Source organism: Neltuma alba, unplaced genomic scaffold, assembly GCF_004799145.2.
Source record: "Neltuma alba isolate B1F8T4 unplaced genomic scaffold, ASM479914v2 tig00011916_pilon, whole genome shotgun sequence".
Taxonomy (NCBI): domain Eukaryota; kingdom Viridiplantae; phylum Streptophyta; class Magnoliopsida; order Fabales; family Fabaceae; genus Neltuma; species Neltuma alba.
The window spans coordinates 1002433-1016575 of NW_021636509.1; the positions used below are offsets into that span (position 1 = coordinate 1002433).

The following is a 14143-nucleotide window of genomic DNA, read 5'->3' on the forward strand; positions in this document are numbered from 1 at the left end:
ACAATTCAACTTATCTAATTTAATTTTTATCCAACTTCACTTCTTCAAAAACTATTTTTCTAATCATTAATCTAAACGGACCCAATATTTTCAATAGAATTACCTCCGATAACAAAATATCTTTGCGTTGAAAAAAAAAAAAAAAAGGAGAGAGGCTCATTTGCTATTTTAAAATGTAGACCCCAAACTCAACTCTAGTAAGTCTCAGACCTATGTTCTTGGCTCTCTGCCAGCAATCAATTTTTTTTTTTCCTACGCCATGAATCAATATTTACTATTATTATTAAAACTGATCAGTGGGAGTAAGTAGGGTCAAATTGAAGAACTTTTTCTTTATAGAATAAAATTGAGAATTCACACCACATAGTGAGGGTTGAGATTGTCTGATGTCAAATAGTTACATAAAATATCTTGACCAGCCAAATAATAATATGAAAAATTATTATAAATATTAATATAAAATATAATTAAATTTGAATTTTTAATACAAGCATGAGATTCGTGAATTGAGATACCCTAACGCGCACATATTCAATAAGGTCCAAGGAATGGAGCTAACCTAATTTTGCCGGTTGGGAAAAGGCAACAAGTTCCATAACCCCCGTACGGACAGATTGGGTGATATCAACCAAATGTGGGATTAAATTATTAATATCTGAACAAGAAAACACACGGCACACAACAAGTCAAGAATGATCCATCACAATTCTTTTTCTTTCTTTTTTTATTGCCAACCAGAATTCTTTTGGATAAAAAAAAAGGAGGAAATAGAAAAATTACAAATAGAAACCAATAACAACATAAGCATGAGTTTTTGACAATAATGATATGGATTCTGACAACAATTTTTGTAAACTGGTCCTTATGTATAGTTTTTCTATTTTAGCAGCTTTTTTTTTAAACTATTTTTCCAATTCTTTTTCTATAACTCATCCAAAGAGGCAAAAAAAAAAAAAAGATGAATAAATAAATAAAGAAAGGACACAACTTTTCTCTCGCTCTCCCACAGCAGATCGCCACATTTTTTTTTTGGGGCCTGAGGTCCCCACAAAATTGGTAGACGTAAACTGAGGCCAGCCCAAGTCTAATATAAAATTTTAATTTATTTGTCAAATTTATAAATTTTCTCTAAAATCTCCATATACATTTATATTGCTTGTACATAATAAAGAAGATTTTGTCAAATAATAAAAGAGTTTTCATCAAACAGTCACAATAACAAAATTATACAAGATATTCAAAAAAAACCAATGCACGTTTACTGCCGCTCGTCCTTAGGATAAAAATTAGTTGAAAATTTAAATTCGTCTTAAATATATAATCCAATTTATTTCATCTTTAATATTTATTCATTTTGCCTCCTACGTAATCTCTACAGTAATTGCATATGATAAGAAATTTTTATGATTGATAATGATATTTTAAAAACAATAAAAGTCATTTATTATAAATAACTAACTAATCTTCTTAATTTTGGTAAATTAATTATCTAACTTTTATATTAAGGTCAGAAATAATATTATAAATAATTAACTCAACTAATTTTTTTTTAATATCTACGAATAAGTTATCTAGTTTATTAAAAAACAAATGGAGTAACCTTTTCACTCATATTATCAGTAAATGATTAATATTGATAATACCATTCGTTTCCATTAAAAACGCGAAGACGGTTTTCCTAGCTTTGCCAGCAACGAAGGCAATGAAATGGGAAATGCGTAAGGCGTATTAATCCCCCCAACTAACAGATAAATGCAGGATAAGATCCAGAAAATCTGATTTAACATAAAAAAGAATACACGTGGCACAAATTCACGAACGGATGATTCTTAGATGTCGTCAGTAACCTCTAAACAAATCATGAACCTAAAATGAAAAATCATTAAACCAAATCAGTTTCCCGTGTACCTGCCTGCACATGCACTGCATTCCAATTTCCACCATATGCTAAATACATGAATAAACGGTGTTATCTTGACCCCTTTATAATCTGGCGTCATTCAGAGGACTTTCCGAGCCAATATGAGGCCATGAAAGTGGAAACACCCCCTCATGAAGGCCATTATCAATTTTCCAAACTCTCATGAGTCCTTTCAAACCCTGCAAAAGAAGATTAAAGTATGAGAGAAGATAGAGAAGCCAACGAAGACTGAGTCATAAATGTACAGTTCCATTGTATGAAAAACCGAACCAGACATTTAAAGTCCTGCTTTTTCTGTCCAGAATTGGAGGTTTCGTAAAAGTGTTACTTTTTTCTCCACCCTTTTTCTGTCTCCGAGCGAGGATAAATTGGAAGCAGTATGGGAATAATCTCTCAAGTCTGAAGCAAGAAGAGTCGTCGTCCTTTAGCATTTTGTTGCACAAATGGCAGGAGGGTCATTTACACAAGGTGCTGTGACGAGAGAGAGAGCAGCGCAATACAAAGGGAGAGTTACAGCTTATGTCGTCATCAGCTGCATTGTTGCTGCCACTGGAGGGTCTCTCTTCGGCTATGATATTGGGATTTCAGGTTCTTTTCCCATGCTCCACTCTAATCAACCAGTTTTAATTTACTTGAGATCCTATATTTTTTTGTGGGGTTATGAGAGATAGGGAACATTCCCTGATTACCAGCTGAGAGAAAGATCTGAACAGAAAATTGCTCGTGTAGATCCAGAAGATAATTGTATATGCTTAATATCTTAGAGGTGTGAATTGAAAAATAAAGATACAGAAGAGGATGCAGATTCTGATATACCCAACTTTCTCTGTCTGTTCTGTACTGTATGCATGTGTCAAATCATGTTTTGATTTCACTTCTGGAACCTTTTCATCATCGCTACTTGATTCCAAATGATGCAATCCCCAAGTTAACATCGAAATAATGACTCCTCATCATTCACTTTGGCTCTGTTCGTAACCTTTTTCATCACTTTTAAGTCTCCTTTCCAATTGAGATACCAGATGTATTCAATTAACTTCCGGGGTTTACGACGCTTGGAAACATAGTCGCATTGTATCAGACAGACATTTTGGGCACTACATATTTTGCGGCCTCTGGTATCAGTATCCCATGGATTTAAGGCTTCAGTTTTATCTACTTCATGCACTGAGTAATGATTTGTGAACTAATGTTCGAAAAACAGAACTCCCAACTTTAAAATTAGTATCAAAGAAAAGCAAAGCAACAGAAATTAACTAAAAGTTTGTAGATTATTTCTTACTTGGATGCTGGTCAGAGAGAGCCATTCCTTTTACATTGAAAGTCCTCTGATTTTTGTTTGATTGCTAACAGGGGGGGTGACTTCGATGGACGAGTTTCTCCAGGAATTCTTCCCGTCAGTATACAGAAGTAGAGAGCATGCACAGGAAAACAATTATTGCAAGTACGACAATCAAAATCTTGCATTGTTCACCTCTTCTCTCTACCTTGCTGGTTTAGTTGCATCTCTATTGGCATCTCCAGTAACAAGGAAGTACGGGCGAAGGGCAAGTATAATTGGTGGTGGAATCTGCTTTCTTATCGGATCGGTTCTCAATGCAGCAGCTGTTAATCTGGCCATGCTTCTCCTAGGTAGAATCATGCTTGGTGTTGGCATTGGATTTGGAAACCAGGTAATCGGCCACACTTTAAAAATAAAATTATGTCTGCATACTCGTGTTAGCTATGGTACTACCTTCAGACTGACTGAAAACATTAGTTCAATACTGTGTCACATCATATCCGCATTAACTCTGCAATGAAACCTTTTAACAGATTGTGACTGTTAATGTGAGTTTATAAACTTTCCATGAAAAGTAAGGTGCTGATGTGTTGAAACATGAAACAGTAAATAGGTCCAGAAAAACATGCATTGTGGTTGAACTTAAAAATAACAGAGCCCCACCTTGTGGTTGTTTTGAAGGCAATTCCTCTGTACTTGTCAGAGATGGCACCAACCCACTTGCGAGGTGGCCTGAACATGATGTTTCAAGTGGCGACAACTTTAGGAATCTTCACAGCCAACATGGTCAACTATGGAACGCAGAAGCTTCACCCATGGGGGTGGAGGCTCTCATTGGGTCTAGCTGTTATACCAGCTACTGCAATGACAGTGGGCGGAATTTTCCTTCCTGATACGCCAAACAGCTTAATAGAAAGAGGATTAACAGAAAAGGGAAGAAAGCTACTTGAAAAGATCAGAGGAACCCAAGATGTTGATGCAGAGTTCCAAGACATCATCGATGCGAGCAAGATCGCAAACTCAATAGAGCATCCCTTTCGAAACATGCTGGAAAGGAGGAACAGGCCAGAGTTGGTCATGTCAATTCTCATGCCGACGTTTCAGATCCTTACTGGAATAAATTCAATTCTGTTTTACGCTCCTGTACTGTTCCAGAGTATGGGATTCGGAAGGAATGCTGCTCTATATTCATCTGCTTTGACAGGAGGAGTTCTTGCTTCCTCAACATTTATTTCTATTGCAACGGTTGACAGATTGGGACGCAGGGCTCTGCTCATCAGTGGTGGAATACAAATGATCATATGCCAGGTAAATTAAAGAAACAAATTTATGAAGCACACAGCATTCTAAGAGTTATCTTTGTGTGACTGATTTAAAATAAAAAAGAACACAGCTGCCTATGTATTGCCAGTGCAGGGGATCAAGGAATCGTCTCTATGCAGAGAATGTTCTTAAACATTAATGTTAAAAGGTCACATATTAAATGATTCATTGGCTGATTGGCACTTCATATTTTGGGCTGTCACAGTATATAGAGCTGCTGAACAAGAACTTTGAATTTGTATGAATCAAACACTCCAGAACTGATGTTAGACTAGGGAGAACACCAAGTCTGTAGTATGAAACAAGAACCCTGGCAAATGAATTATATTGTTTCATCATCTAGACAACTAGCGATTTCAGACTGCTCCTCAGATAGAGAGACAATTGACTATATAATCCATAAAGCAATTGACTAAAGTCTCAGTTTTTCCCCCCGAATATGAACAGGTCATAGTAGCAGTAATATTGGGGCTAAAGTTCGGAGACAATCGGGACCCGTCTACGAGTTACTCAATAGTAGTTGTAGTTATGATTTGCCTCTTTGTCGTAGCTTTCGGATGGTCATGGGGTCCCCTAGGGTGGACAGTTCCAAGTGAGATATTCCCATTGGAGATCCGATCGGCAGGACAGAGCGTCACAGTTGCAGTAAATCTTCTGTTCACATTCATAATTGCTCAAAGCTTGCTTTCCCTCCTCTGTTCCTTAAAGTATGCATTGTTTCTCTTCTTTGCGGGCTGGATCACCATCATGACCATTGTAGTCTTCCTTTTTCTACCTGAAACCAAAGGAGTTCCCATTGAAGAAATGGTCTTTTTATGGAGGAAGCACTGGTTCTGGAAAAGGTTAGTGCCTCCTCCATTCCCGGAAGCTGATGCAACTGATGTGTAAGGTATACTGTTTCAGTCATCCTAGACTAAGGTCTACAGATTATCATACTTTTACATACAATGTGTAACGAGATGTATACATATTGAATCTAGTCATAGAATGTATTGTGTTATCATGTATTTTAAGAATTTCCCCGTCTTAGAGACTAGCTTCAAAAGTCGGCAAAAACACAAAAGATTCATCACAGCGCTGTGAATGCCTTAGTTCTCTTCTCGGATACTGCCTAGATCGCAAGACATTAGCAGTTTGAATAGATACACGAAGGGGGACGAAAAGCGACTTGCAAGCTAGAATATTCAACTATCATCTCCGGTAGCACTTACAAAGCCAAGTCATGCAATTTCAACTGATTTCAATACTTAGTTCTCTTGAAACACTCGCACCCAATTTAGCGGACATATGCGAGTTGAAGCTAGTAACAGAACAAGGATAAAATGCCTAAAGACAAGACACTGCTTTTCCCCGGTGAAATCAGAGATGCGAATAGAATGATAGCAAACAATCCATCAATGATTTAAAACCCATGCGTGCCCGTTGAACTAGTACTCTACCACACAATTAGTCGTATTAGAGATTATGGCACTCAAAATAAATTTAAACCAATGAAAATCAGCAGGACCTGTCAAGTCGACTGAATAGTGAGGTAATGCGTTCAGAGGAAGTTCAAAGAAACCAAGCTCGGATCCCAACTTGGCTGTCAATATGATCGTACTGTGTCGACACTGCATTCGAACATTGAATTGTATTTCATCAACCACGAAGTACCCATTACAACCATTCAGAAGAGCAACTCACACGAACAAATAAGCCCCACACCGACCAGTGAATCAAACACGAATTGCGAATTATCATCATGCTGTTTTCAAAGGCCTACCCACCCCAGCAGGTACCCTGTAGAACACGAACAGATACGCGTACGAAAATTTTCATCGCAAACTCCGCCTCAACAGAGTCACTGGTCAATCATTACATCGCGTACATCAAATCTGAGCTTAGGATGACATAATGGGCAAAGTTTTAAAGAATCCGTTTACATGCGCAAGGATCCTTCATTCTTAAGGCCGCGAAGTTTTTCCCTTTAATCCATGATTTTCGTATCCTCGTCGAGAAGCAAGTTCACTCACAATCAAACCGAATTCAAGGTGACAGAAGCCCATTTTACGTTTCCGCCAAGAATTATGGAAATCATCCTCTAGGAAGAAAAGAATAAATTCCGAATAAAGAAAATAAAAAGATCACGCATGCAATAGGAGGGCATTAATCCAGTGCAGAAAGCTAACTATAGGGATCTTATTGCATCAAGATTCAGAACTACATCAAGAAGAAATAGACAACAAGACGAAACAAACACCTGAAAGAAACGAACCAACACTAAGTACACTTCCTTCTTCTACACGATCTAAAGGCCAGCATACGCACGCATCCTACAGACACAACCTAAAACCACCATGTTGTACTTTTAAAGAGCACATGAATTTACAAGAGATTTATAGCCTCGAAATTCGAACCTTCCGTCCTTAAGTGCACTAATACTATCTAACTGAATAGAGTAAGCCCTCTTTCAGAAACTAAATATCAAATTCTCGTCACTTCAAGCATGTCTAGGCATAGCTTCGATCAATTGCTCATTTGCTCGCATCCCACAGACAACCTCTTGAAAAAATAAAGGAAGCTCGTTGAGATTATGCGAACGCCCATCTACGTAGGAAGGAAGAACCGAAATCCTATCACCCGTCAAACAATCATCAATCACCACTAGAAACTTCATTCTCCGCCGATCATAAGCCTTACAGCTCCTTCTCATACCAAATCAAGCCTTAGCAACCGCCTCAAGTCGCTGGTGGCTGCCCCGTTCTTCCCTAGAAATCCCGGTACCGGCAATGAACTCGGAGGCGGTGACGCAGCAAAAGCGGATCCGGCATAGATTCCGTCCTTCAAATCCGAAATCCTAATCTGTTCCTGCACCATTTCCGGGTCCGGACCCAACCGATCAGTCGATCCCAAAACCAAATCAAAACCTTCGTCGCTCTTGGGCATTTTCTGGTTGTTGGATGAAACAGCAACCGCTTGCGAGTGGTCGTCCTCCGAACTCAACCTTTCCCCTCGCTTGAGGATCTTAACCTGGCCCATAACAAGTTTTGCGCCCGCACTTTTCGCCACCGTGGATCGACCACCATACCGACTCCGACCTCGATCGTTATGATTAGCTTGAACGGCCACCGGACTTCTCTTCCTCCGGCGACTCTGGCCGACGTGAGAGTTAGGAATTGGAATAGGGTTAGGGTTAGGGTTTCTTCGGGATCTGACAGGCGATGCCGTTAGGGCTAAGGCTTCGCGGCCAAACCGACCTCGAAGACAATCTTGAGAGCGAAGTACTGCTGTTGCCATTTCCAACAAAGAGATGGGGAGATAACCGGAAATTGAAAAAACAAGCAACCAATCGCAAATTGAAATGGTGCATGATGGGGAAGCAAAACTTCATCGATATTTATAGGCAAATGAATCACGTGAGGCCTGAACGGCCTTCTAAGTGGCTTCGCTCTATTCTAGTTCCGTGTGACAGAGGCTACTGGACCAGGTCACGTGAGATGGCCTGATGGTCGGTTTTCCTTCAATGTTACCCTTGCAACGCATACAATGACGTGTCAAGTCGTGAGTGGAAACTTGTAACAGGAATTCGAGTCGTAGAAGAGGGATTGGGAGTTCAGAGCGGAACCGCCTTCGGAGAAATATAAAGCTGTAGGTGAGAACGGGTGCATTGGATCCATGCCGACTTTGAATCTCGATTTGCGTTTACACTTTACACGTACCACACCCAATAAATAAACGCAGATATAAAATAATGTTAATAATTTTTTATTAAAAGAGAAATTAAGAAAGTGTTTGATGGTTTTAAAAATACGAAATAAATATGTAAAAGAATTTGTCTTATTTTATATAAAAGTGCTTTTACATGCTTCTAAACACCTTTTTTTGCATCTTTATAGATTTTTTGTCTTGAAGTGTTTATTTGGATCTGCTTATTATAAACATATTTAGGGTTGAAATAAAACTCATCTCACAAAAAAATTAGTTGTTATAATTTTATAAGGATATGGATCAAAGCTTAATAGTAGGGACCAAAATCAAACTTATTAAAAGTATAAGGGCCTAAAATGGGTTTAATCCTAATTTCTTTTACAAAGTAACCTTTCTACTTTCTTAGTCCATAATATAAGACATTCGTTAAGAAAAAAATTATTACCCAAAATATAAGATGTTGTTATAATAATTAATATGATTTTTTCACTTTTATTCCTATTAAATATAAGAGGGAGACCAAAAATAATAAAAATATAACATTAAAGACAACTTTATCATTTTTAGGGGTAAAATAAAAATTTTTTATCATTTTAAAATATATTTAAAACTAAACTTTTATTTTTTTTAGTACGTAAGAAAAGTTAATCAACTTCATAAACCCGTGAGAATTACTTTTTAACAGTTCAACATAAGCAAATTTAATCCTATTGAGACGATATAAGCAAAGTTAGTACAATTAACTTCAGCGTTCTTTATCAAAATACAAGAACTAATGGCTATAGAACCTAAAAGTAAAATTATAAGGATCAGCAGCTATATTAACCTTGCTGGCAAAAAAAGAAGAAGAAGCTATATTAACCTTATTTTTTAGCATATTTATTCGAAGATCAATCTATACTGAGGGCTATCTATTTCAATTTCATGGCCAAGGATTGAAATAAATATGAATAAATTGTTTATCAATGATCATCATATTCATAAATCTATTTGAATACTTGATGAACAAGTAACAATATTATACATGAGATGGCCAAAAAAAAACAAGACTACCTCCAATGCTTAATATAAAAATCAGTTGACTAATTTGAGTAGATTAAGAAAAATACTTAAGTTAGTTATTTATAATAAATAAGTGTTATCTTTTTTTAAAATACACTTGCTAATTATATATATTGGTTGGAACTATCATTTGATAAAATATTTAACATAAGGATTATCTTACAAAAAGGATAAATATAAAAAATGAAACGAATTAATGTCTTATATTTTGGATTAAATTAAATATCAAACTAAATACTATCTTCAGTCCTTAATATAAGACCTCGTTTTGATTTTTATTTTGGTCCTAAATATAAGACCCTAATTCACTTTATCTCTAATATTTATGTATTTTTTTTCAAAATAGTCCTTCTAACAATAGTAGTTCTAGCTAATACACTTGATTAGTAAAGATATTTTAGGAAAGAAAACACTTATTTATGACATATAACTAACTTAACTTCTTTCATCAATCTTCTCAAATTATTCAACTAGTTTTTATAATTAAAACCGAAAATAGTATTATATTAAAGATGGAGACAGTATTAGATATGAATACATTTTTATAGTATGCCCACCAAAGATCTTACCATTTTCGAAGTAACTGGAGTTACATCTATTTTTCCATTTCAATTCAAGTTCTTATGTGTTCCCACGCCCCTTCGAGACCCCGAAAAATGGACAAGTGCCCATAAATCTCATGATAGGTACCAAAAGATTCGTAGTGAACTTTGATAAGAACTTCTCTTGAAGAAATAACACATTGATCTAGTCTCACGGTCGATATCATCACTATTATCAATATCGTCAATATCATCAACAAGAAAACCCTTAGGCTTGTTATCCAGGAACTTGTTCAGAAATATTGTAATGAAAGGAACATAGGAGTTTTCGAAAGAATTGAACGAGAAGCCATATGAGGTGAAAATCTCATATACGGTTTTGGTAGAGTGGCAGTAAGCGTGACTTATCTGTCAATTTTCTACTATTACCCCCAAAAACCAAACTCTACCTTGCGTAAAGTTGCCAGAGTACGCTTAACCTCTGGATTTAACTGCCTGATGTTCCTCTCTTTCATCACAATCGCACATTGACTCCTCTTATGCTTTGACAAATCACAATCCACAAATTCAACGCAGATATTTAATAAAAAATCAGCATAGATCTGAAAGAAAATCAAATCATTTTGAAATAGGCTCATGGCTTCAACTAATTGTTCCCTCTAAATTAAACAATAATAAACAAATATCTACGTATTATATCTAAAATCCAAGAGATAAAAGCCTTAAACCTCAATTTGCTCTAATATTTGAATTGAAACTAGAAACTAGATGAGGAACCAACTTCAACGCCACGTTGGGGTAAGAAGACAAGGTCAACAAGATGAGAAGGAAGAGGAAGATGATGATAGATTTAGAAAATGAAAATTTTAAAAATGATACCACCTCCCGTCCATAATGAAATATTCTTCCAGTCTTAAATATAAAACCTCTTTGATAATGTAATTTACACTACACAAAAAGTCTTATATTTAGGACTGGATGAGTATTTAATTTGTAATTCAGTTTAGGGTTTGTTTGTCAATTTGCTCAAACCATGATTTGGGGCAAAAAATTGCTAAACAAGGAGGAAAAAGCACAAAACATGGTTTTAGCTCAAAAACCATAGTTTGGGGAGAAGCGAAATTGATTTGTTTTTTGGTTCAAAAATTGGAAAGTATCAAAGTGCATTCCAATCCATTCCAACAAATATGTGAATTTTTTTTTACCAGACGGATATACCCCCTCAATTATTCATTTCATGTTTAAAATCTTTAAAGCAAATTAATATTTTTTGTTAAAAAAATAATTATTTTTCTATAAACATATTTAATCTTATAATTTATAAATACATATACACATATTAATTATTTATTAATTATATTTTCTTATATATTATTAATTATGTTAGTAAAAAAAATACATTATTAACAATTTTATTTCTTCAAATTAAAATATATTATAAAATCTATCTTTTATGTAATTATCATATTAACTTATACTTTTTTTAGTAATTTACACATATAAAAAGTGATTCTGAGGACAACTATCCAAATATTTACTTTATTAGAATCATTTTTTCACAAAATCTATTCTCCCAAAAATCTATTCTCCAGAAGCTATTTCTCAAGTCATGGTTTGATTTTATCCAAATACCCTCTTAAACTACAAACTAATCTTATATTAAGGATCGAAAGTAGTATCAATGTGAAGTGAAAATTCTAAGAGATAGTAATAGAGATTGATAGGGAGAATATAGGTAAGTGGATTGTCAAATTTTTGGCAATCATAGTTGTCATGAGAAATAATGAAATGCCTTAAGACCAATGAGGTGCAAGTAGATTGGTCTCATGGCTTCCTTGTAGATTGCAACTACGATGTTGTTAGGAGAAAGAAAAGGTAAAGTGATGATAAAATAGAGAGTGGAGAGATATCCGATAAGATATGATGCAACCTCTTGGAAAGCAGCCAAGAGAGAGATGCAAAGACTAGGAAGTAGAGGACAACCAAAAACAAAGACATCAATATATAGTTAGATTTATGTAATGTGATGGTTAGAATGGTTTAACTCAACTGACATACATTTGAAATTTTTAAAGCGTGTGTTTTGGATTATTTTTCTTAAAAGTAATTTTATAGTATACGAGATAAGTAGAAAGATTTATCTTAACTTGTATAAAAGTATTTTTAAGAAAATGAAATAAACACTCAGTTTTATATAAATATGAAGTTGTGTATACAACTTTTTATGAGTACAATGGGTGCGTGAATTGCTTTTATCCATGAAGGATTAAAAAAAAAAAAGATATATGATGTGATGAGCTATTATTTACTTTGATAAAGAAAACAAATTTATATTTAAAATAATAATGTAAGGGTTGTCCGAATCAATTTTGCATATTTTTTTAAACAATACTTCTAAAAAAGTCAACAAAGTTTACAACTTATTTAATATTTTTAATTCCTATGACGTTTAAACTATTCTTTAAGTAAATATTTGTATTTATAAATGTTAAAGACAATAAAGTCATACTTGAATTTCATTTCACAATTTTTAAAACTAAATTTAAAAATATATAATAAATATTATGAAACTATAATTTATTTAAATTGTATCAAATAATAAAAATATTATCAATGACGCTTTAGGTAGAAGACATTGCACAGGGGAAATGATGTAAAACCGGAAGGGGAAAGAAAGAGATAAAAGAGAGAGGCAAAATTATATATTTGGCCCTTTAACTTTGTACAAAATTTTAATTTGGTCTTTTAACTTTAAAATATATGTTTTTAGTCCTTTAACTTTAAAATTTTTTAAAAACATGATGACATTAAGATCTTAAATATTGATAAAACATTCTCAAATGCTTAAATGTTAAGTTTAATTTTCAAAAAATCCATAATTCTTATAAAAAATCATCATTAAAACTTATTGATTTTAGGATTAAAGGACTAAATGTATGTTTTTTTAAAGTTAACAGGTTAAATTAAAATCTTATACAAAGTTAAAGAACTAAATGTATATTTTAGTTGAAGAGAAAAGAGTGGAGAGAGGAAAAGGGAGAGAGATGGGAGAAAATAGAAATCAGAGGAGAAACAATAACTATAATTTGATACAATAGTCAAGTCTAGTATGCGGAGAATGAAAATCTTAAATCTACTTATATTAAAATAATAATAAAAATGAAAATAATAATAACTTTTCCTAATAATAATGAAAATAATAAAATACTAACAAATCTAATCTAAATGAGTCCTCAAAAAATGATAGATCCTAATAAATCTAAATATCCTAGAATTATAATTATCCCACGATCATTTCTTATCCCATATTCGAACGGGAAATCACATACATTTTTAGCATATTCTCATAAATTTGTCAAATAAGACATACATAATACTCTTTTAGTCCATAATATAAGACCTAATTATTAAGTTAATTTTGGTTTTAAATATAAGACTTATTTTTTGTATTTATCAATTTTTTTCTAAATGATCCCTTTAGATACTTCCTCAACCATAATTAAGTAGAAGAGAGGGTAAGATATTAAGAAAGATAATTATGGTATTTTAAGAAAAAAATATCTTTTTTTTATAATTAACTAACTTATCTAACTTTCTTAATCTAATCAAATTAGTTAAATACTCCTCCGGTTAATTATAAGACCCAATTGACTTATTTGAGAGATTAAGGAAGTAAGTTAAGTTGGTTATTTATAATAAATAAGTGTTGTCATTCCTAAAATATCCTTATTAATTAAGTATATTGGCTAAAACTATCATTATTAGAAGGATTATCTTGGAAAAAAATGCATAAATATAAGAGACAAAATGGATTGGGTCTTATAATTAAGACCAAATATAAAGTCAAATTGGGTCTTATAATAAGGACCGGAGGAGTATGTTTTATATTAAGTATAGGAGGAGTATATATCAAAGTGGTGTAAAAAAAACTCATGCTATACAAATTAATTAAAATTAAAGCCACCATTATTTTTCCCTACTTGCAAAGGTGTCCGTTTAACACTGGACGGTATTTCGAATAGGATGCCATCCAATAAAAAAATATATGTGCATAGAAAAAGAAAAGAGAAAATTGCAAAATTATATTGTCAAAAGCCAAAGTGAAGTTGTCAAAAGTCCTTGTCTACGTTTCTAAAGTCTTTTTTTACAATTTCCTCAAAAGAAAATTATCCAGCACTTTCTAATTAGTAAACCACAAGTTGACCAACAAACTGAATGAAATGTAATTCCCACAAACTCTCCTTGAGATTTTCTGAAAATATTTTTGCCCATTGAGTGAGAAATCCCTCATTGAACATTCGAACTATCATCAGATCTCAGTAAACC

The 14143-nt window shown here is 33.8% G+C and overlaps 2 protein-coding genes across 2 annotated transcripts; one reads left to right on the forward strand and one right to left on the reverse strand.

Moving 5' to 3' along the window:
• Window positions 1–1960: 1960 nt before the first annotated feature.
• LOC114719402 (sugar carrier protein A-like) lies at window positions 1961–5582 on the forward strand. The gene is made up of 4 exons (XM_028904875.1): window positions 1961–2509; window positions 3275–3594; window positions 3885–4511; window positions 4974–5582. Exons 1-4 carry the CDS (start codon window positions 2365–2367, stop codon window positions 5412–5414), a joined length of 1533 nt encoding a protein of 510 aa, XP_028760708.1. The 5' UTR covers window positions 1961–2364; the 3' UTR covers window positions 5415–5582.
• A 1095-nt stretch (window positions 5583–6677) lies between these two features.
• LOC114719424 (uncharacterized) lies at window positions 6678–7879 on the reverse strand. Its single transcript, XM_028904925.1, has one exon. The coding sequence runs from the start codon at window positions 7800–7802 to the stop codon at window positions 7215–7217; it is 588 nt and encodes a 195-aa protein (XP_028760758.1). The 5' UTR covers window positions 7803–7879; the 3' UTR covers window positions 6678–7214.
• Between the last annotated feature and the right edge of the window lie 6264 nt (window positions 7880–14143).

Bases quoted from the DNA above. Each gene is read 5' to 3' on its own strand.
- LOC114719424 (XM_028904925.1), bottom strand. From the start codon at position 7,802: ATGGCAACAGCAGTACTTCGCTCTCAAGATTGTCTTCGAGGTCGGTTT.
- LOC114719402 (XM_028904875.1), top strand. From the start codon at position 2,365: ATGGCAGGAGGGTCATTTACACAAGGTGCTGTGACGAGAGAGAGAGCA. The intron at 2,510-3,274 runs GTTCTTTTCCCA...GATTGCTAACAG, and splicing joins CTATGATATTGGGATTTCAG to GGGGGGTGACTTCGATGGAC. The intron at 3,595-3,884 runs GTAATCGGCCAC...GTTGTTTTGAAG, and splicing joins GCATTGGATTTGGAAACCAG to GCAATTCCTCTGTACTTGTC.